Below are 24,577 nucleotides of genomic sequence, written 5' to 3' on the forward strand. Positions count from 1 at the left end.
TCGATTACTGTATAGAGGGGGGATAGAGGGTGTGTGTTTTACTTCGTGTTCGATCTCTGTATAGAGGGGGGATAGAGGGGTGGTTTATCTCGTGTTCGATTTCTGTATAGAGGTGGGATAGAGAAGGTGGGGTGAGGGGAGGGGTTACTTCGTGATCGATCTCTGTATAGAGGAGGATAGAGGGTGTGTGTTTTACTTCGTGTTCGATCTCTATATGGGGTGTGTGTTTTACTTACTGTTCGATCACTGTATAGAGGGGGGATAGACGGTGTGTGTTTTACTTCGTGTTCGATCTCTGTATAGAGGGGGGGATAGAGGGGGTGGTTTATCTCTTGTTCGATCTCTGTTTAGAGGTGGGATAGAGAGGGTGGGGTGGGGGGAGGGGTTACTTCGTGTTCGATCTCTGTAAAGAGATGGGATAGAAAGGGTGGGGTGGGGGAGGGGTTATTTTGTGTTCGATCTCTGTATAGAGATGGGATAGAGAGGGTGGGGTGGGGGAGGGGTTACTTCGTGTTCGATCTCTGTATAGAGATGGGATAGAGAGGGTGGGGTGGGGGAGGGGTTACTTCGTGTTCGATCTCTGTATGGGGTGTGTGTTTTACTTCCTGTTCGATTACTGTATAGAGGGGGGATAGAGGGTGTGTGTTTTACTTCGTGTTCGATCTCTATATGGGGTGTGTGTTTTACTTACTGTTCGATCTCTTTATAGAGGGGGGATAGAGGGGGTGGTTTATCTCTTGTTCGATCTCTGTATAGAGGTGGGATAGAGAGGGTGGGGTGGGGGAGGGGTTACGTCGTGTTCGATCTCTGTATAGAGATGGGATAGAGAGAGTGGGGTGGGGGAGGGGTTACTTCGTGTTCGATCTCTGTATAGAGATGGGATGGAGAGGGTGGGGTGCGGGAGGGGTTACTTCGTGTTCGATCTCTGTATAGAGATGGGATAGAGAGGGTGGGGTGGGGGAGGGGTTACTTCGTGTTTGATCTCTGTATGGGGTGTGTGTTTTACTTCCTGTTCGATTACTGTATAGAGGGGGGATAGAGGGTGTGTGTTTTACTTCGTGTTCGATCTCTGTATAGAGGGGGGATAGAGGGGTGGTTTATCTCGTGTTCGATTTCTGTATAGAGGTGGGATAGAGAAGGTGGGGTGAGGGGAGGGGTTACTTCGTGATCGATCTCTGTATAGAGGAGGATAGAGGGTGTGTGTTTTACTTCGTGTTCGATCTCTATATGGGGTGTGTGTTTTACTTACTGTTCGATCACTGTATAGAGGGGGGATAGACGGTGTGTGTTTTACTTCGTGTTCGATCTCTGTATAGAGGGGGGGATAGAGGGGGTGGTTTATCTCTTGTTCGATCTCTGTTTAGAGGTGGGATAGAGAGGGTGGGGTGGGGGGAGGGGTTACTTCGTGTTCGATCTCTGTACAGAGATGGGATAGAAAGGTTGGGGTGGGGGAGGGGTTATTTTGTGTTCGATCTCTGTATAGAGATGGGATAGAGAGGGTGGGGTGGGGGAGGGGTTACTTCGTGTTCGATCTCTGTATAGAGATGGGATAGAGAGGGTGGGGTGGGGGAGGGGTTACTTCGTGTTCGATTTCTGTATAGAGGTGGGATAGAGAAGGTGGGGTGAGGGGAGGGGTTACTTCGTGATCGATCTCTGTATAGCGGAGGATAGGGGGGGGGGTTATCTCGTGTTCGATCTCTATATGGGGTGTGTGTTTTACTTCGTGTTCAATCTCTGTACAGAGGTGGGGGCAATTAATATTGCCGTAAAACATTTCACTTCGCATTTCCGTGATTTCTGTGAACCATTTAGAGAAGGTTGTGGAGGGTTTAGACTAATGACAAATCCTTGGCAAATGTTTAAATATATTTTTTCCGGTGAGATGACATCGTAGTTTCCTTCCCTGAGTCCCTAAACAAGCTTCAGAATGTTGAGAAATGACAACCCTGTAACATAAGTGTTTTAGCCTAATTGCTTCACGGACGTGTATTACCGTAATATCTGATTACACAACGCTAATATGTTTGCTTCATTTGACTTATAAGGTAAAACGCTGATACATAATGAACAATGAGAACAGATCTTCCTGGAAAACGTGACAAGGGGGTTAGGAATCGTATATACATACAACCCGGGAGATCGATCTTAACCGGAACAATAAATGTAATTTAACCAGCATGAAATCGCCTCCACTTTCTCTGTTTTGTTTTAAACGAAATCAAATCAAACCGAGCGCATCTCCTGACTTCCTTCTTCCTTTTTTACTCGGAGATATATTTCAACTGTCTCTGTGTAAGTCACCTTTCTTAATTACAACAGACATGCATACCAATTGGCGACACGATATAGAGTAGATTTGTTCTGTGCTACTGTTTCGCTCTCTCCTCAATTAACCATGGAAATAAAGTGGGTTCGTGACTCGGTAACTCTTGTACATTGGAGGTGGAATCGATATAGTTTTAAATACTGATACCGAGTTCCAAATCTCCCACCTGGTGTTCAGGGCTCGGCACTCGTCCATGATAAACAATGATTCGTATCAATGAACTGAAATGCAATCTCGGTAAATCACATGATTGAATGGTCTACATCTAAATATAGACGGGTCAATACTAGACTGAAAGTCTGGTATTATAGGGGGGTAATTAAACAGAAGTGACCATTTGTAGTAAAACATTACCAATTAACCGTCAATATCAGACAGTTACTTCAGCACTAGTTCACATCCAACGCATGCCTACTTTACGACAATTAATTGGTGAATGTCTATATATGGTAGGAATTTCCAGTCTTTACTGACTGTCTACTAAAATATTTAGGATCTCACATGAGTTTTCATGTGATTTATGAAACTCGAGGGTTGAGCGAGCCTTAATTGAAAATTCTCATACTCGTTTCATAAACCATACATGTATCCAATGACAACGAATTCTAAGATATTTCTATCACATGGTAAACTTCGCAGGATAATATATCAGAAAACTTGCAGTCATTTCGGCTCTTTGGCTGTGCTGTCATGGTCATGTAACAATGTCATAAAAATATTACATTAGTATATTCACAATACAAGGCAATCGTGTAACAAACATCTGTATCAAACCACCCCAACTTGACGTCATCTAGAAGATACCACCATAAAGTCACCATACCGTTTGGCAATATTCTTGTTGAATTTTCTAGGTTAACACAGGGGAAAAGACAAACATCCCAACGTTCGTTAGAAGTCATTAACCGTATTTCGTTATAGCAAGACAACAGTCTCTGTAGACCAAACAACTGCTGTATTTGTAAAATATTGTCTGCGAGATCTAAGGTTTTCATAAAATAACAAACACACGATATCAAAGATTGATTTAATAAAAGATGACAGATAACTTTAAATGAAATATTGCACTTATAATGCCGAGGAGCTAACCTCCCATGTGACCAGTTCCAATGTAATATTTAATGTGGCAATATGATCTATAGCAATATCAGAAATCTGAAACATTAAATATTGAAAAGCGGCTTTAGGTATAGAAACACCCCCTCTAATGGTATAGAAACAACCTCTCTAATGGTATAGGAACACCCATCTAATGGTACAGAAACACCCCCTCTAATGGTACAGAAACACCCCCTCTAATGGTATAGAAACACCCCCTCTAATGGTATAGGAACACCCCTCTAATGGTACAGAAACACCCCCTCTAATGGTATAGAAACACCCCCTCTAATGGTATAGGAACACCCCTCTAATGGTACAGAAACAACCTCTCTAATGGTATAGGAACACCTCGTCTAATGGTATAGAAACACCCCCTCTAATGGTACAGAAACACCCCCACTAATGGTATAGAAACATCCCATCTAATGGTATAGGAACACCCCTCTAATGGTATAGAAACACCCCCTCCAATGGTATAGAAACAACCTCTCTAATGGTATAGGAACACCCATCTAATGGTACAGAAACACCCCCACTAATGGTTTAGGAACACCCCTCTAATGGTATAGAAACATCCCCTCTAATGGTATAGGAACACCCCTCTAATGGTATAGGAACACCCCTCTAATGGTATAGGAACACCCATCTAATGGTATAGAAACACCCCCACTAATGGTTTAGGAACACCCCTCTAATGGTATAGAAACATCCCCTCTAATGGTATAGGAACACCCCTCTAATGGTATAGAAACAACCTCTCTAATGGTATAGGAACACCCCTCTAATGGTACAGAAACACCCCCTCTAATGGTATAGAAACACCCCCTCTAATGGTATAGGAACACCCCTCTAATGGCACAGAAACACTCCCTCTAATGGTATAGAAACACCCCTTCTAATGGTATAGGAACACCCCTCTAATGGTATAGAAACACCCCCTCTAATGGTATAGAAACATCCCCTCTAATGGTATAGGAACACCCCTCTAATGGTATAGAAACATCCCATCTAATGGTTTAGGAACACCCCCTCTAATGGTATAGAAACACCCCCTCTAATGGTACAGAAACACCCCCTTAAATGGTATAAAAACACCCCCTCTAATGGTATAGAAACACCCCCTCTAATGGTATAGGAACATCCCCTCTAATGGTATAGAAACATCCCCTCTAATGGTATAGAAACATCCCAGGTCATCTGACCATATAATTCACAATTTTAGTTCAACTTTGGCAATAGAAGGTGTATGCAAAATTTCATTGAAATTAATTCAGTTTTTCAGAAGAGGGGACACACAGCACTGGAGTAAAAGGTTATGGTAATCTATAAGACTTTAATCTCAGGTGACCTAGAAACAGGATCTGGGCAAAATTTGAAAAGGAAACATAATCAAAACAGATACACAGGATAGTGTGATGTACTGCCAACAGTGAATTTAGTACATACTTCTCCGGAACAACTATATATTGAGAATTTAGTTCTTAATTAATTCACTAGATAATTATATGTGACTGTCTTTGTCTCTCTCTTCTAAAGTTCTACATACACCAAGAGGCCTAATGAGCCTGAATTGCTTTCCTGTTCTGCAACTCCAATATCAATATCAATGTCCTTACGGTTATTAAGAAGTAATTAGAAGATTTTAACCAATTTGATCCAAGTTATCTTGAAATTGGATCATGATCAATCATGGCCCTGGGCCTTTTGGTTATTCAGCTGAAGTCATTTGAAAATGTTTACACAGTTTATTCCCGGACTCTGAAAGTGGGTCAAGGCCGTTCAATTGAACAAAACTTGGTATGCCTTCATTCCAGCATGCCAAAAGCCCAATTTCATTACCCTGTGCCTTTTGGTCATTGAGAAGGAGTTATTTGAAGATTTTAGAATATTTGACCCTGTTACCTTGAAACTGGATTGAATTCATCAAACTGAATTGGTAGCCCTCATATCATATGGTTATTGAGAATATGTTTGGAGCTTTCAATTTATTTGACCTCTGTAACTTGGAAGATTGATCAAGGTCATTCTCCTGAACAGTTGGAAGCCTTTCATCCCAACATGCTATGAAACCAATATCAGTACGTAGAATCTTTCAGTGATTGAGAAGTTGTCTAAAGACTTCATACATATATTTGACTTCTGTGACCTTTCAAGAGGGCCAAGTTCATTAATTAATTAATAATTTCCTCCCAGCATGCTACATGCCAAATATCAGAAGTCTGGGCCATTCTGTTATTGAGATGAAGTCTTTTTTAAAACAGAAAAGTTGAACTAAAAACGATTCTTTCAAGTGGCATTGAATAGAAAAATACACTTTAAGTGGAAATAGATGACTAATAATTTCCAAATGGTAAAATACTAGTAGTATGTGTAAAGGTCACATGTCACTATAGGCTGATCCTGGTTATATGGATAAATACATTTTTGATTACAGTTTCAACATAATAATGGCAATCCTTAACAATGTGTTCATAATGTCACCTACTCAAAAACAATGTCTATTAATAGCAGCCCACAAAGTCTCCCAGTTTTCCAGAGAGAGTAGTGAGACAGGGATAAGATCTTCAGTAGTACTGTAAATACAGTTGTATGCTGCTGATGTTTCACACCTGTTACATTTAAACAGATTAGAACCTACCTATCGGCAGGCAAGCAAGCACCATACTGACCTGATGTAACATTGCCTTATTTATCTTGGGGTAAAAATCCATTACTCAAGCACAATCTTCAAAGGGAATCAACGTAGTTAATTTAAACTGACTAGATAGACCTTCGCCCCTGCAGCCTACATCATAACTTTGGAAGGGCCCTTGGTTAAGGTTATTTGTTACTGTACCATTTTAATTGCAATGGGGTCAGGGTCGTTTATTTGAACAATTTTCAAGCCTTTCACCCCAGTATGCTACAGGCCAAATATCATATAGAAGGTATAATGTGTAAAGTCTAGACAGATAATCGAGTTGTAGACTTATTCATTCCTCATGGAACTAATCCAAATTTCATGAACCTACATCTAGGTAATGATACAAATATTCCAAAAATCACATGCTGGCCTCCTGTCAGTTACATAGCCAGTACGATTGGTAAATTCAAGAGAACACCTCTGGAATTGTTCCATCCAAACAATGCTACACACCATACTTTCATGATCCTGCGTGATAAGCTTTTGGTTATTAATTTTTCAGCTGTTCCTAAGATTTTATTCTGCAAATCTATTACATACACCCAGTAGTGTTGCAGGCAGGTGCAAGGTATGACTTTGGATGATATATTTGTTTACACATTGTATAGGCCTTATTTCAGAATAGTATCATCTCAATTGTGCATTTCATGTTTTTTTTTGTTCAAAATTTGAGTATTTAAAACTGAATTAAACATAAACTAGACAAACAAGCACAGACATTGAAGTATAGCATGCTGCCATTTGCAAAATGTTGAAAGGGTAGCTAAGGGAGATAACTCAAAGTATAACTGCTAAAAGGAAAAGAAAACTAAAATATTCTGAAAGAGTCTGGGTGACCATAACTCTGATGTGAGTGGGATATCCAATGAAAGTCGTTACATTTCACATTGATTTCATACTACCTTGACGAATATGCAAATTCTGTTCCTCAAGAAAGGTTAAAAACCTACTCTTGTGTTCAATTATAATGGAAGTTTCAGTAGATATATTTTGATAAAATGTATATGTTCTATGTACAATTATCACAGCACTTGATCTGTCACAATTTGTTGTCATGGCTACGTTGGAGATGTTTGGGCAAGAGCATCTGTCCCAAATAGTCCTTCAAAATATCGTGTGTACTGCTCGCAGTGTTCGCCTGTGTGTGGGAACAAACACTTAAATCAAATTTCATACAGCATATCAGGAATATTCGCTATAATTAAAAGTGTATTTAAATGTTGCAGTAAGACATGTCACTAGTGTCATGGAATAAACACATTGGTGTTTGTTGTTTAAATTCAGACATGTCAATAAAAAGTAGCAATGAAAGTACAACGAATCTTTTTGCTTCAGTTAAGTAATTTCTGCCTTTCTGTTTCTGTTGAGTATAATGTAGAGTATTCTTAATTGCATTACATTCAACCTTCTTTTGACATTAAAAAGAAACCTCAAAGATTACTTTGAGATCTTGGTAAACAATATTTTCATGTCACAATCAAAATGTATCACATTACATATTACTATGATATATAGAAAGGTATATTAATGAGCCCGAGATATCAATTCTAAGAAAAGGTGACTAATTTTCTGTGTTTTCATGGGTTTAGATATTCAAATCAGTTACTTCTACCACATATTTTGAATATTTCTCACTATGCTAAAATAAGCCTTTTATTAATGATTTCTTTTCACATATTTGTCATTAGTTTAAAAGTAATGTTCTATATTTCTGGTTCATCATTTCTTACCTTGAGGGAATTTAGGGTTATTTCTAAGACGTATGTTTCTTTGCTCAAAGAATTTGAATACAGTATAGAACAACATGTTATCTTCTGTGGACTTGGCTGCCTCCAAGAATTTCCGAGCTGACACAGTGTCCGTGATTCCCACACTTCGTATAAATCTGTAAACAAAACCCGATCAAACTCTATATATTAAACAGTAAAATTTCCTCAACACCATACAAAACATGATTCATTAATAGCAGCAGTCCTTCCACAACATCTTTCTGTCTCAGGTAAGCAAAACTGATCATGTCTATCAAAAGAGCGTCTTCAATGTCACACAGACTTGGATTTCATCTAGAACCAACTTGGAATTTGACCCTTCTCACCAGTTGTTGTTCTGTCTCTAAATAATTCTTGATTCAGGAGAAGTAGGATAATAATATCTGTGCACTCTTCAGTGAAAAAACATTTCAAGATGGCTGCCTTAGCCGTAACATAAAAGTGAAATGACTGTAATAGCAGTTATTTCAGATGAATTAGTGATAAACAGAATATTCAGCAAGTCACTTATTACATATGGATAGGAAGCCTGTGTTATAAACTCACCGTAAGGCAGGAAGTAGCTGCTGTTTGGACAGTAGAACTTCAATTATTTCTTCATTAGCTGTAGATAAACGCTGCAACAACAAAAAAACTTTATACTAATTTTAATTCCATCCTCTGGACTTGTCTGTCATTCTGTTTTCAGTTTATAAAACAACATAGCCCATAAACTGATCAATAATCTTGATTCTAATGCTCACATGAAAGGATTAGGTTTTATATTGTGTATAATGTTCTATCAACATCTATCTAAAAGATGTGTATAAGCCAATATATATATACATTCTTCCTTAAACAATATGGCATCCAAACCAAACCCACTAAAATATTACTATATCTTACTAATTTTCTGTTTGGTTGAATTAGTGATGTATCACTTAAAATTATTTCAAATCTAAACCTACTTGAGTTGTCTGCCCTTACCTTGAGCATATCTAGAGCCAATTGGTGAGCCGGTGGGTATACACTCTCTAAGGACAGCATCAGACAAGCCTGTAAGAGTTGGAAACATGCTGAATTAAGATACGCAATTTTAAGACAACTTGTAATGACAAGATCTTTCATTGAAATCCATTTTTATTCTTTAAATGATTATATGTTGTTATCTGTATTTTTCGATATTAATACTCAGGGCTAACATAGGCTGATGTCAATTACGGTCACACACAAAAGAGACTAGGATATATTAGGTATGTGAAGGAGTCCATACTGACCAGTGGTTTTGAGTCACTCAGCACATGGTACTGGAGAAACTGATGAAGTTGGTAGCAGCAGTTATTGTGGACCAAGGTGTTGATGATCAGCTCATACAGGTAATGCTGTTATAATGTTAAAGAATTAAAAATCAATAAAACTGTCAAAAATGATTATCAGCTGATATGGCAAGCACACTGTATTTGCTAATCATGCAGGTTTTATTATCAGTTATAAAATACATAAAAGATATGACAATGATTTGTACAGGTAATGTTGTGAAAATTATCACAGCCAACTAGCATACATTGTTTGTTTGGTGAGTCAATATTTACCTCGACTGAGATACTGTGTTGGCTTGGCGAGTCAATATTTACCATGACTGGTACACTGTATTGCCTTGGTGAGTCAATATTTACCTAGACTGGTACACTGTGTTGGCTTGGTGAGTCAATATTTACCTAGACTGGTACATTGTATTGTCTTGGTGAGTCAATATTTACCTAGACTGGTACACTGTGTTGGCTTGGTGAGTCAATATTTACCTAGACTGAGATACTGTGTTGGCTTGGTGAGTCAATATTTACCTAGACTGGTACACTGTATTGCCTTGGTGAGTCAATATTTACCTAGACTGGTTCACTGTGTTGGCTTGGTGAGTCAATATTTACCTAGACTGAGATATTGTTTTGGTTTGGTGAGTCAATATTTACCATGACTGGTACACTGTATTGCCTTGGTGAGTCAATATTTACCTAGACTGGTACACTGTGTTGGCTTGGTGAGTCAATATTTACCTAGACTGAGATACTGTGTTGGCTTGGTGAGTCAATATTTACCTAGACTGAGATACTGTGTTGGCTTGGTAAGTCAATATTTACCTAGGTGAGATACTGTGTTGGCTTGGTGATTCAATACTTCCCTAGACTGAGATACTGTGTTGGCTTGGTGATTCAATACTTCCCTAGACTGAGATACTGTGTTGGCTTGGTGAGTCAATATTTACCTAGACTGAGATACTGAGTTGGCTTGGTGAGTCAATATTTACCTAGACTGAGATACTGTGTTGGCTTGGTGATTCAATATTTACCTAGACTGAGTTACTGTGTTGGCTTGGTGAGTCAATATTTACCTAGACTGAGTTACTGTGTTGGCTTGGTGAGTCAATATTTACCTGAACTTGGATGCAGTGTTGTTTTGGTGAGTCAATATTTACCTGGACTGGAATGCTGTGTTGGTTCAGTGAACGGATATATTCTATCAGGACAGCAACAATAAACTTGTATTTCATATCCTGTAAATAAAAAATTGTCTTTAACATAATATGTGAAATCAAAAGCAGAAAATTATTAAGTAACATGGAGTTTGATGAAATAATTAGTTGTTTTGACTACACAAGGAATTACTAAATGTTCTATAGGGATGACTAAAAAAGAGCAACCTTAACACCGATTCAATGTCAAGTCTAGGTTGTAAATGTTACAATTCTACTCTGATGTGAAGACTAGGCTGTAGGTGTTATAATTCTAGTCTGATGTAAAGTCTAGGCTGTAGGTGTTATAATTCTAGTCTGATGTAAAGTCTAGGCTGTAGGTATTACAGTTCTAGTCTGATGTAAAGTCTAGGCTGTAGGTGTTACAGTTGTAGTGAGATGTAAAGTCTAGGCTGTAGGTGTTACAATTCTAGTCTGATGTAAAGTCTAGGCTGTAGGTATTACAGTTCTAGTCTGATGTAAAGTCTAGGCTGTAGGTATTACAGTTCTAGTCTGATGTAAAGTCTAGGCTGTAGGTGTTATAATTCTAGTCTGATGTAAAATCTAGGCTGTAGGTGTTACAGTTCTAGTCTGATGTAAAGTCTAGGCTGTAGGTGTTATAATTCTAGTCTGATGTAAAGTCTAGGCTGTAGGTGTTAAAGTCTAGGCTGTAGGTGTTATAATTCTAGTCTGATGTAAAATCTAGGCTGTAGGTGTTATAATTCTAGTCTGATGTAAAGTCTAGGCTGTAGGTATTACAGTTCTAGTCTGATGTAAAGTCTAGGCTGTAGGTGTTACAGTTGTAGTGAGATGTAAAGTCTAGGCTGTAGGTGTTACAATTCTAGTCTGATGTAAAGTCTAGGCTGTAGGTATTACAGTTCTAGTCTGATGTAAAGTCTAGGCTGTAGGTGTTACAGTTGTAGTGAGATGTAAAGTCTAGGCTGTAGGTGTTACAATTCTAGTCTGATGTAAAGTCTAGGCTGTAGGTGTTATAATTCTAGTCTGATGTAAAGTCTAGGCTGTAGGTGTTATAATTCTAGTCTGATGTAAAGTCTAGGCTGTAGGTGTTATAATTCTAGTCTGATGTAAAGTCTAGGCTGTAGGTGTCTGTATGGTGAGTTATGTTCATACAAGGCTGTATGGGGACTTTACAAATGGTGAGTCTATATCTCTGTATGGTCAGTGAGTAATTTATACAAAACTTTTCTATTTATTCTTACCTTTCTGTCTTCAAAGATGGAAAAGATATGGGTGTAGGCATCAGATTGGTCTACAATAACTTGTCGTCTTCGTGGTTCTGAGGGCCGAGATTGTGTGTCAGTTGCCTATCAACAACATAATTTGGATGAGATGGCCGTTATCTATAGTCTTGCATCTTTAAAATGCAAATTCTAATCTGTTATTGATAACGATAAATTGTTATTCTGCAAAGGAATATGAAATTTGACCCCAAAAATGAAAACTTTGAGTGATATCCCTAAAGCATTTGAAAACCTTGTTATACAGTATATAATATTGGCATATATAAAGAACGACTTCCATATACCTTAGTCTTAGTTAACATCAAAACGTTACTCTCAATTCCAACACAACTTTTAGTCTGCACAGTTGAACTACACCATGGCAATACCAAAGGCAGTTTGATTTGACTTCAGTCAAAGGTGATCAATGTAACATTTATATTCCTGTACAATTCAATTTTAAGGGTGATTATAAAGCCTTCAACTTCCCAATAACCTTAAGGTGTAGAAAAAATACTAGCATATCTTAAAAGCAAATCCCTTGTATTATACAGATGACCAGGTAAGTACATATAACCTAGGTTAAGGAACATGTGACACAGATTTAGGTACATGTGACACAGATTGAGGAACATGTGACACAGATTTAGGTACATGTGACATAGATTTGAGAATGTGTGCAACAGGTTTAGGTACATATGACCTAGATTTATGCAAATGTTACACAGGTTTAGGTACATATGACCTAGATTTATGCAAATGTTACACAGGTTTAGGTACATATGACCTAGATTTATATACATGTGACAAAAGTTTATCATACATACCAGCTGGTTTATCTCAGACTCCAAATGTGAGTGGTACACTTTGTTAAGCATGTCTAGGACTGACGCAATGGTTCGCAGGTTCGCCTGTTTACCAGGCACCATCATGTTCCGGCAGACAGACAGGATTTCAGACTTACTATCTGTCCTCTGCAGCAGGAACTTGATGAGTCGACACTACAATCAGTAGAAAGGTATACTTATCAAGGGGCACCCAAGGCCTGTTTCACTCACCTGTTTCTATCTCACATCTGTAACCAGGACAAGTAGTCAAAGTCATTTATCATAACATCGTTTATTATCATGGAAGTCATATTTCTGTTCACTTCACTGTTATCCTTAATTATTGGATCAAAAGCATATTGCTAGTACAAAGTTACTCTGTGTAGTTCTTAGAGGTACATACCATGTATATTATTATGCGAATTCGTCCTACACTGATAATTCTTATAAAGTTATTTCCAGTGGGAAATAACCAACATTGTGTTCAAAAATGCAATGTTTCTATGAAAATTACAGTTAAGTCCAAAAGAAATATTCCTCCCCAGGAAGAAATGTGACTCATTTTGGTTATTAAAGCACCTTAGGATGCTTCTATTCATGAAAAGCATTTGATTCTACCATATCTGGGTGTTGAGAAGAAGATTTTTTAGAAATTTAGTCAATCTGACCGATTTTGGCCCCACCCATCAGCCCCTGGGGGTCAGTCAGGACTAAAATGGGCATACTATCAAACTATTATCCTTCACTCATAATTCTAACCAAGTTTGAAATATTTCCAATGGAAATTAAACAAATTATGCTCAAAAATTTTGTTTTCCTATATAAACCATAATAAACTTTCACCCTCCTCATGGGGAAATGTGAGACCCTGAGGCCATGAAATTCAGTTTGATAAAGCACCGTAAAATGCTTCCATAAATGAAGAATAATTGATTCTACCATATCTTGGTGTTGACAGGAAGATTTTTGAAATTTGAGTCAATCTGACCACTTTTGGCCCTAGTCCTCAGGACCCTGGGGGGTGGTGACTGTATAATTCATAATTTTGATTCATCTTAGGCCAGGGAAGTTTTCTGCAAAATTTCATTGAAATCGGATCAGAGGTTTTTGAGAAGAAGTTGAAAATTTTAAATTGTTTAAGCACAACGCCGGTTGAAGGTGATTAGAATAAGTCACTCTGAGACTTTGTCTAAAAAGACCTAAAAAGCAGTCTCAGATTTGAGTTTGATATCAGAGAGCAGATATAAATGTAGTAGATTAACACATACCTTGTCAGGAATCATAACAACTAGTGGTCCCAACAGCAGCTTCACATACCACAGACAGCCTGGATAATAAGGCAGATTAGTTACCACAGACAGCCTGGATAATAAGGCAGATTAGTTACCACAGACAGCCTGGATAATAAGGCAGATTAGTTACAACAGACAGCCTGGATAATAAGGCAGATTAGTTACCACAGACAGCCTGGATAATAAGGCAGATTAGTTACAACAGACAGCCTGGATAATAAGGCAGATTAGTTACCAAAGACAGCCTGGATAATAAGGCAGATTAGTTACCACAGACAGCCTGGATAATAAGGCAGATTAGTTACCACAGACAGCCTGGATAATAAGGCAGATTAGTTACAACAGACAGCCTGGATAATAAGGCAGATTAGTTACAACAGACAGCCTGGATAATAAGGCAGATTAGTTACCACAGACAGCCTGGATAATAAGGCAGATTAGTTAACACAGACAGCCTGGATAATAAGGCAGATTAGTAACCACAGACAGCCTGGATAATAAGGCAGATTAGTTAACACAGACAGCCTGGATAATAAGGCAGATTAGTTACCACAGACAGCCTGGATAATAAGGCAGATTAGTTACCACAGACAGCCTGGATAATAAGGCAGATTAGTTACCACAGACAGATAGCATAAAATACTAAATTTTACAACAGACATTCTTGATAAGGTAGCAATAGTATATCAGAGACATTTTGGATAAAAAAATAGCAGAAGTTTACCACAGACAGCTTGGACAGTATACTGAATATTTACCACAAACAGCTTGGATAAAATACAAAGTCTTTACTACACACAGCCTGGATAAAACAGCTGAATTTAACCACAGACAGCTTGGACAGTATATTGAATATTTATCACAAAAAGCTCCAATAAAATAGCTGAATTTAACCACAGACAGCTTGGACAGTATATTGAATATTTATCACAAACAGCTCCAATAAAATAGCTGAATTTAACCACAGACAGCTTGGACAGTATATTAAATATTTACTAAATTTTACAACAGACATTCTTGATAAGGTAGCAATAGTATATCAGAGACAGTTTGGATAAAAAATAGCAGAAGTTTACCACAGACAGCTTGGACAGTACACTGAATATTTACCACAAACAGCTTGGATAAAATACAAAGTCTTTACTACACACAGCCTGGATAAAACAGCTGAATTTAACAACAGACAGCTTGGACAGTATATTGAATATTTACCACAAACAGCTAGGATAAAATACATTAATACAGGCAAATCTGATGCTCCAAAAACTGTCCACTACCTTGTATACAAATATTTGTTACAACCCTAACTGATTTATTACTTCTGTTGAAACACTTACCTAGTTTAGCATCTATTATAATGTTGGGCTGAAAGACAATCCAGTTTGGGGAATCTTGAAATGTAGTTAAGAGAAGAAATTTTCAAGACAAAGTGACCAAGTGCTGTAGACTTTAAGCATTAATCTTACTTTTAATGCTCGGACATTACCGGGCCATAATTGTATAGCTTCTGTGTATTGTTTTTTGGGCAACAGTTTATCAATGCTGTAGATACAGATCTCAGCAGATGAACTCCTGGTCAAGTTAGGTTTCCATTATCTTGAAAACAAGTCTCAATGGTTTCTTTGTAAATAATATATATGAAAGGATACATAGTTCACAGGAGTATTCCATTTTGTTTGCTCCTGTTTGCAGATTGAGTGCTGAAAATGGAATAAGATAGCTAGGAATAATCAACATGTTAACTAACGGACAATTCCTTAAACTATCAAAGTAACATTAATTACATATTACCTTTCATAAATCCAGAGAATGAGTTATGGATGTTAACATTCAATACATTCAATTTCACTGAACAATGAACTTCTAGGAGTTTAACAAAGCGAACTGAACTACTGTAGATAAAACGAACATTGTCACTTACTGACTGATTATTGAAGGCTCATTTACAGTTTTATTCACAGTCATCTATTGATGACACTGAAATGAGGTGGAAGTCAGATATACTGATAGGGTAAAATAAACATGTCCCCTTAATATTCTATGGCTGGGACATCTACAAAATTTAAGTAAGTTTCAATCACAACACACATTATTAGTCAGGCCAAAGTTCATTTGAAGTTTAAAGTGGATTACTTACATGGAAGCAGAAGTGTAAAAGGTTTAATGGGCAAAGGGGAGACAACTGGGTAATGAGACATTACATAGCCATCTGATTCTCCTTCCTGTTGAATATCAAATATCACAGATGTCTGTAAAAAAAGAAGGATGATAACTTACTAATAGTAATATCACATTACCACTGAATGTTTACAGTATCTTTACTACCACAATGATAAGACACAGACACGTTTTACAATCATTAATGTTACACTTACTCTAGAGGCCTGGTGATGGACCAGGATTAGATTGTCCACAACGTTGATAGCAAAGCGTCCACTCATATCCAATTTTAATACATTTGTCTTCCTAGCAGGTCCATCCCTATAGTAATATCAGACTGAAAATGATTACTTACTGTTCTGTCCCTAAAATGTATTATTTCATACATACGCTGACAAGGTTTTTCTTTCAAAAGTAGGAAAATCAGTTAAGTTGAAATATAAAATGTTATTTTATTACTGAGTGATAAAATATCAAAATCATACAAAATTTAGTAACATGTCTACACAAGTGGCATTTTCTTTCAACATACATCACTGAGGTCTTAATCTATGATTGTGTATCAAGGAATGCAATAATCCAATGCATATGAATGTGAGAGTAAATATTGAAGTGAATACCTGATGATCTGGTACAATACAATCTCTGCCCCTACAGACCCAGGTCGAGGCTGATGCCTCAGGATAACTATATACAGCTGGCCATATCTACAATAGATATTTCATGGTATATTTCAAATCAATTTTTAGTCTTCCCAACAAATTTGCACATTACTTGAGTAGAATTTTATAAATTTTATTAATAAACTACAACACCATCAAACAGGCTAAGGAGAGGTAATTATATATCAAAAGTTATAGTAGAAAGAACAAGAACAAATATATAAAATGATATAGTGTTAAAAAGAAATTTCCCTCCACATTATCAAAATGAAGTACCCAACTTTTCAGAAGGAAACAATTTAAAATCAGGATATCTTGGTCAACAACTTTCTGGTCAGATTTTGTATCAACATCTTGATAAAATTATGTTTATGGTTATTGTGGTTTTATCAAAGGGACTTCAATAGAACGTTTATCTATATTATTCTGACTGGTGAGATAATATTAACAAGGAAATCAAAATTCCAATAGTGAACTTACAAATACTGCTATTTGAAGGTTACAATTATTTATAAAACCTATCTAGTGTACACATTGCAAAATATTTATAACTATTGTAGTGTACATAGATTAAAAATATATAGTAGTTGTACACTTACATAATGGCCATGATGACGTCACGCTCCAGTAGAGGAGTCTTCGACTGTTTCTGTACCGATGGTAAGTCTACTTCAAACTTTGGCAGTTTTGTCATTGTACCCTGAAGCATAAACTGATGCGTTAAGATACTCCAAAAGTGAAAAGTGATTTCAATGGCAATATTACATTTTTTTCTGCAGTAAATATTACACTGTAATTTATATGAAACAAGAAAGTACCTGATACAAAATAAATTTCTCAAGCACTGATTAATCTAGATATCACAGTATGTGATTGTGCTTTTACACAGTCCATGTATTAAAAAACTAATTGTTAACCAGATGCTTGTTTGTTACTCTTATCCAAACATCAAGATTTTGGCTAAAAGAAATGCTTGGGTCAAAGTGTGACGGAAAACTATATAACACTATCTTTTTCATAATTAAACTCTATAACATCTTGACACTTTTACGACTGTATAACATCTTGACACTATTACGACTGTAAGTTCACATCAAGTACAGATTGTATTACTATTTGGTACTGTACTGTATGAACTGAAAGAGACTCTGGTTTCCATTGATATTACTTAAACACATGTAGGTACCATTGTTTAAGACTTAGTATTCAGAATTCAACAGAGCCAGCTATATGACACTGAGTTTGGTGTAACATGTACATAAAGGTGTTACATTTTGTTTGCTATCATTAACATTGATCAAGAGATAGGTGATACTAGCTATGTATACAGCATTTAATAAACATCAGGTATAACATTTAAGTTTTTGATATTACATGCTACAGTACATACCAGATATAAAACATCAGGTAATTAATTACACAGAACCAAGCATTACATCTAATATGTTTAATTACAAGTATTACACTGAAGTTTGGTATTACAGGTTACATATCAAGTATTTGACATTGGATTTTGTACTTACCCTGAACAGGAATGGATTCAATGTGTTTCCTAATGCACCTGATGCTAACAGCAATATTGAACTTTCTACCTGTAGAAAAATATTGATTATTAACTAATGACTAGTGTGACTGAGTGTCTTCAACAACACAACGTGTAAATATATCCCAGAACTCCATACCCTGGTGTAAGTTAAGACCTATGCTTTTGACCTAAAGATAAGAAGGTTTGATTATATTGAGCTCAAAGGAATTTAAGTTATCCAGCAGAAAGCGATTTTCCATTTATAAGAACAATAACATTGATACTTGACTAAAGTAGCCATCCAAGCACTTTAGGTGAGTACTTAAGTTTTAGATTGCTAAGTCACAGGCAACTGAACTTAACAGAGGATTTCAGCTATCAATTACACAGAGACTGGTACAATATTGCTTTACACCACTGACATGTACAGGTGGAAAATTATAACAAAGTGAGCGATTTTCAGGAAATGGAGTTCCAAAATGAAAGAAGTTTCACTTTTCTTCAGAGACAATAATAATGGCTATACCTTTCCATATACACTGTCCTATCAAGGTAACAAGTCTTACATTAAAAGTCTCAATCATTCTTAAACTTTGGCATAAACTTGAAACATATAACAGCCATAATGCAACTCAAATAGATTACTGGAATAACCCAGGTATGAGAAAAAGACTTAAAAGTGTGACCATAAGGAGACAAATCAAAGAGTTATTTCCCTTAGCACATTATTTGATCATTTTTAAATAAGATCCAAGTATAGAAGTACATGTACACAGCAGAGTGATTTGGTATTCAGGATTCAAGTATTAAATCTATTGATACATCCTAGTACATAAATTCACAAAAAAGTGATTAAAGAAACTGTTTTAATATTTCAGTGACATATTACCTGCCACACAAACCAGGCAACACTCAGACTGATTGTTTTAGCACACTTCAGCATTCTTTTCTCAGGAGTAACCTGTAAAGACAAATGCACAAAAACAACAAAACTAAATTCTTAAATCAAAAACAAAACTGAGTTTTTATAAACAACCAGGTCCTACGGTAGTTGACAGAAATTGTAGATATAATGATTAAACTTATATCTGGTTGATTTTTATACTGCGTTATAGATTTTATTGATAAATAAACATAGATTGTTTACTAATGGATTATTGGAAATAATATTATTAATTAGAGAATTTATTTGATAAGCAGACATCTAAAATGGCAACACAACTTGTATCAATTGCTTTGATCACATTTTAAAACTGAAAGGCATGAAACTAAATTTGTACCTACTTATTACATGTAGGTTCCAAGTGTTTTTGTGAGTGAAGATACCATGTGGCTAGGTCCTTACCTGATAGAACTCAATGCCGTGGTCTGTTATAAAGACAATCTCATTCACTCCAGTCCACACAAATCCCATTATGTTGGTGGATTTACCCTGAAAAAAATCAATTGATCACTTTCTAGATAAAGTATGTATGAAGGTTATCCTCATAACAAAAAATTTTTCATGTTCAGCAATTTATTGGCATCTTCTAAGTATAGATACAATTGTACATTGCAAAAAATGAAAGTTAAAGAGTGTTAGTCATATACAAAAATGAGCAATCACAACCTTGATTAAGACAATTAAATCACTAAATGTAAAGGTGGTTTTAATCATTACCTTGCAGGTTTGAGAGTATTCCAACTGATCTGCTGTCATATCTGTCATGAAGTTTATAAATTCCTACAACAGATGTAGAATAGCACATTTGGGTACAAAAGCCATTTGAAAAAAAAAAGATTTCTTGCCGATCATCATGTATCTGATATAAATAAAATATACAATGATATCTATTTGAGAAATCTTAGTGCAATCTTTTGAGAGGGTCGCTTTGATGAATTGGATGAAATTTATATTAAATGTTAAATGGAAAAACTATACACTTTCAGACTAATGTGAACTGAATTATCATGTTTTACCTCAAAATCTTAGTAATGTACCAGACAGGTAACCATAAAATTTCCCTACTTACCACAGACTTTGTTGAACGTTGTATGCCTAGAACTCGTCGGTCTGGAGAAAATTTGATGGAAATCACATCTCCTCTACTTTCAACTCTGGAAAAGGAAAAATTTAAAGTTTTAAAAAACCTGCAGTCAAAAGAAAAAAAATTGGAAGTCGGTATTAGTGATTCTGTTTCATTAATAATGTCACAATTGACTCACATTTCTCCTATAGGAAAGATCAATGACACATTAAAAAAAGATTTCAAATTATCCTATATTTCTTGTTTATTGCATCAGTTTTATACCTGAATGTTACAGAATCCTTTTCACCCGGGCCTTTGACCACCACACCCATGGCTCCACCTGACCGCACAGCAAACACCTTCAATAAAAGTACAATCATACACTTGGGTTACATAGCTTAAGACGACTAGTAAACTTCATTTCTTATCTCTCTTCTCTTTCCATTCATTTACTAATAAGCATTCTAGATCTCTCAACTCAACAACATGGCATCATCTTCTGCTTGTCAAAAGCAGGTCATTTAATCTGTATATAAACAAGTGCATGGTAGTGGCGAGAACTATATTGTATTACGTGTGGAAATTCAATATGGTTAGAAATAGAACCCAACCAAAACCCACCAAACTGCATATGTGATCAGATTTGAACAGCTGACGTACAGGAATTTTCTGCGGAACTACTCATCTATTGATTCCTTAGAAAATATCCTGACCTACAAATTATCCCTTCATAAGGAATTAAAAACATAGCAAAAGGTTGAACCTAAATTAACGAGCACAGACATCTAAAATCGGTACTCAAGGTACATGTACGTCACAAAATGTATGATATTGTTGTTTAACTACAGTGTACACGTAGTATTCTTGGATTTAGTTGTGTTTTTATTCATTTTACATGTTTCTCGTATAAAAGCTCTAAAGAGCTTATGTCTGCATATCTAAGACCGTACTCCTTCATAAAAAAACTAACATATCTGCAAATTGTGAACATCAAATTAACGATTTTGATTGCTACATCCTGTGAAAGTTACATTTTATACATCTTCATGTAGGTGAGAACGACTGGAACACCGGCGAATCTAAATCTGTCATCTGTTTAAAGGTGGTCTTCTCTTGGCCAAGTTCAGACGAATCACATTAAAATCATTTTACGCATATAATACTCACCTGCTTGTTTGCATCATCGTAGAAGACGTTGGTCACTTTATCAACAGGGTCAAATCTAATTGGATTCTTATGTAGCTCAATGTAGAAATTACTATCGTCCGCCTCTGCCATTTTTACCAGTACATTAAGGAACAATGCCGAGAAACACGAATAACTTTTGTACCTTCATAATAGAGAGTTAGTCCATTTGGATGTCTCGGACGTTTTTATTCGAACATGTGTACCTAGCACGATACATGGTTTATTATATACACTGTTACAGAACATTGTATTTTATTTGCATTGCTATTAAACGTCTGATCACCAGTACGCTGTTATCAGTGTAACAATATACTTTACGTAACATGTGTAAGATGACCTACATGTAGCAGAACTGTGACTGACTGAAAGTTCCCATTACGACACAATATGTCTCTAACAAGAAATTAAACTCATGACGGTACTGCGGCCCATATGTGCTGCTGCGAGCGTCGTGACCTGATTAAGTGTAACTTGGAAAAGTACACTTTCAATTTCCCAAACTAATTGCGTATGAACTTGTAATATATAAAATATACGTAGCTCCTTACAATTTTTCCATTACTAGTGAAACGAAAACTTTTCACATAAAATAGTTCGCAATGGGACAACAAAGAATAAGGTAATACATCTAATATATAAAGTGAAGGCAAAGAAGACAGATTATGAACATATTGATAGTATTTATTATATGATGTGAATTCGATAGCACACTGCGAAACTAGGCCTGACAGAAAACTACAGAGTATTACTCTAGACTTCAAAGAGATGATCAGACAACTGTAAAATTAAGGTTTCATGTCAGATTACTAGGTTCTAACAGCAGGGTAGCTACATCCGTCACATATATAATACGGGTCGTTTTGTGCTAGATTACCACCAGAGTAACGAAACAACATCGATATCAGCTTCCACTTGTGTAATCATATACAAACGTCATCATATACTGCGTACAGAGGTATCACATCACAGCCCCTCATTCAGACTCGTATTCACAGTTCAGAGTGATCGAAGTCGTTGTTATCGTCACTTCGCGTCTGTTGACCCATCTTCTGATTAACTCTTGGTCACACCCGGTTGCACAGATTAATGTTAATTAGAGTGTATTGATTAATAACTGTAATACTTCGGTGTGAACTCGTGATCTACTCCTTGTCAATGTTTATTAAGTCCAGACTTAAAGGTATTGATTGTGTGTGAATTCACGACATAGGTGGAAAGGCTGTTCCATGTATAAATTTATAACTCTGTTTCCAAATGCATGGCCCCTGATATTTGTTTCAAATCTTTTTTAGTTGTTTTCTTATCATTTCCTCTAGTTACTCTTAAATGGGTCTCCTCTATTACATTCTGGACATGGCCCATATCATTCACAGGATTTCGTAAATTTGTAGCGAATTTATACAGAGTCAGTTATAAACATTTCCTGATTAATACATGTTTTAAATACGGGGCCAAGATTCTGACAGAATGTGGTAACTGAACTTTAGGTTTTTGTCAAGTATTATACGTTGATCGTTTTCCTTGTCACTTCTTTGTGTTATGGTTAAATTGGTGTCATTTTAGTGGCCACAGGTGAATTTTGAGATATTTACAGTTGTCCACATTCAGGGCCATTAGGCATGTACCCGTCCACTGCCACACACTGTCCAGGTCAGTTTGTAAGGATTGTCCGATATCACCCGAGGATAATGACCTGTAAAGTTTGGCGTCACTAGCAAACATTTTAAAGGTGGTATCAACAAGTTTGGGTATATCATTGATGTAGATGAGAAAAAGTACTGGTCCTAGAACTCTTCCCTAGGGTACTCCACTTGTGACTTTATTTATGGTAATGGAGTATGATCCATTGATTATTACTCTTTGTTCTAATTCGTTGACAAAATTAATTACCCTTTACCCCATCCCCCACCCCTAGGTGTCCACTTTACGGACGCGTCGTCTGTGTGGTACTTTGTCGAAAGTCTTCCTAAAGTCCAGGTACATTATGTCAACTTGTTTACAGTTGTTCATGACAACGGTCCAGTCCTCCATTACTTCCAACATCTGATTTGGGTAGGGAATAAATATCCACACTTAAAAGCATGTGATCAGAGTTTAAAAACCATGTGATCAGAGTTTAAAAACCATGTGATCAGAGTTTAAGAGGCTGTTGTTCAAATGTTCAACAATTTCATCACGGATTATTCTCTATAGTATTTTCCCTATAACAGAGGTTTTAAGAGCTAATTGGTCAATAATTTTCAGCATTCTTATTTCAACAATTTTAAAATATTGGTGTGACATTGACCATTTTCTAATCCTTTAGTAATTTCGGTTCCTGAACTGACTTGTTGGAAATAATTTTGAGTGGTTCTTTTAGTTGTTTCACAGTATCAAATATAAATTTTGGGCAAATCTGGTCTGGGCCTGGTGATTTGTTGTTTTTTAATTACTTTTGCTTTTCAGCGATGTCAATGTTTTCTAGATTCATAGAGTCGCATTGACTGTTGAAATCAGGTAAATCATTAGTACTTTCATAGACAAAACACTTGCAAACTGGTCGTTTAGGGTTTTCCCTGCATCTGTCGGCGTGAGTTGACCATTGTCCATTGCTAGCTCTGTTACTTTCTTCGTCGCCTTTGATTTTCTTCGAACAGTTTAGGTCTGGTCGAATTTGTGTACAAGATTTGCTAGTATTCCTCGGCCATTTGTATGAAAAATTTATAACAGGGTACCTTGCATGGAATCCATGCCAAGATAACATGTTAATATATATACATCCGATTCTTTCGAACTCTCTCTATTTACTTATTTATTTATTTAACGAGTTTTACGTCCACTGTAAACTTTTACATCACCTTCCTTCATGAGACTCTCACGAGAAAGTCAGATGACAGTAACAGACTCGCACTTGACAGTAGCTAGGTCAACCTTTTCGACATCTGGGCAGCATGTAATCAGTACTTGATATTTATCTCTAAAACTTCCAGTCAGCACATTTACAACGAACATGTGAACATTCCCAATTTCTCAATTACTCAACTCTGACCGGTGGCCCGAGCAGGGGCACATAACTTGAGTTACGTCCCTTTGACTATACACGCAAACATGTAATTAAGATGTACATATGTACCATGTCTCTTACAATCTTCCGTTGTTGTTCACTACACATACTGAATGTGTTGCACTTTATACATCATAGTGTCACGTTTAGTTCAGATGTAATACGACAGAGTCATATAACAAAGTTAAAATAGATTTGTCTTCATTGTTCACCAAACAGATAAAATTGTCTTTGGTACAAAACATTGAAAAACAAATTGAAAA

The 24,577-nt window shown here is 36.4% G+C and overlaps 1 protein-coding gene across 1 annotated transcript; it reads right to left on the reverse strand.

Moving 5' to 3' along the window:
* Positions 1–3,370: 3,370 nt before the first annotated feature.
* LOC132551883 (regulator of MON1-CCZ1 complex-like) lies at positions 3,371–21,361 on the reverse strand. The gene is made up of 22 exons (XM_060216027.1): positions 21,251–21,361; positions 20,366–20,442; positions 20,087–20,171; positions 19,735–19,797; positions 19,420–19,506; positions 18,964–19,035; positions 18,073–18,141; positions 17,149–17,249; positions 16,508–16,594; positions 16,103–16,208; positions 15,865–15,976; positions 15,377–15,427; positions 15,065–15,118; positions 13,704–13,762; positions 12,436–12,609; positions 11,588–11,692; positions 10,332–10,409; positions 9,136–9,240; positions 8,846–8,914; positions 8,426–8,496; positions 7,841–7,995; positions 3,371–7,248 (listed from the first exon to the last, which is right to left on the reverse strand). Exons 1-22 carry the CDS (start codon positions 21,359–21,361, stop codon positions 7,169–7,171), a joined length of 1,971 nt encoding a protein of 656 aa, XP_060072010.1. The 3' UTR covers positions 3,371–7,168.
* Positions 21,362–24,577: the final 3,216 nt, after the last annotated feature.

The sequence above is a fragment of the Ylistrum balloti genome, unplaced genomic scaffold (assembly GCF_031769215.1).
Source record: "Ylistrum balloti isolate Yb309-2 unplaced genomic scaffold, AGI_CSIRO_Ybal_v1 Utg370226, whole genome shotgun sequence".
Classification (NCBI taxonomy): Eukaryota; Metazoa; Mollusca; class Bivalvia; order Pectinida; family Pectinidae; genus Ylistrum; species Ylistrum balloti.

Coding starts and splice junctions, on each gene's coding strand:
- LOC132551883 (XM_060216027.1), bottom strand. CDS start 21,361: ATGGCAGAGGCGGACGATAGTAATTTCTACATTGAGCTACATAAGAAT. Junction 19,507..19,734: donor AATACTCTCAAACCTGCAAG/GTAATGATTAAA, acceptor GATTTTTTTCAG/GGTAAATCCACCAACATAAT. Junction 9,241..10,331: donor AACACAGCATTCCAGTCCAG/GTAAATATTGAC, acceptor ACATTATAACAG/CATTACCTGTATGAGCTGAT.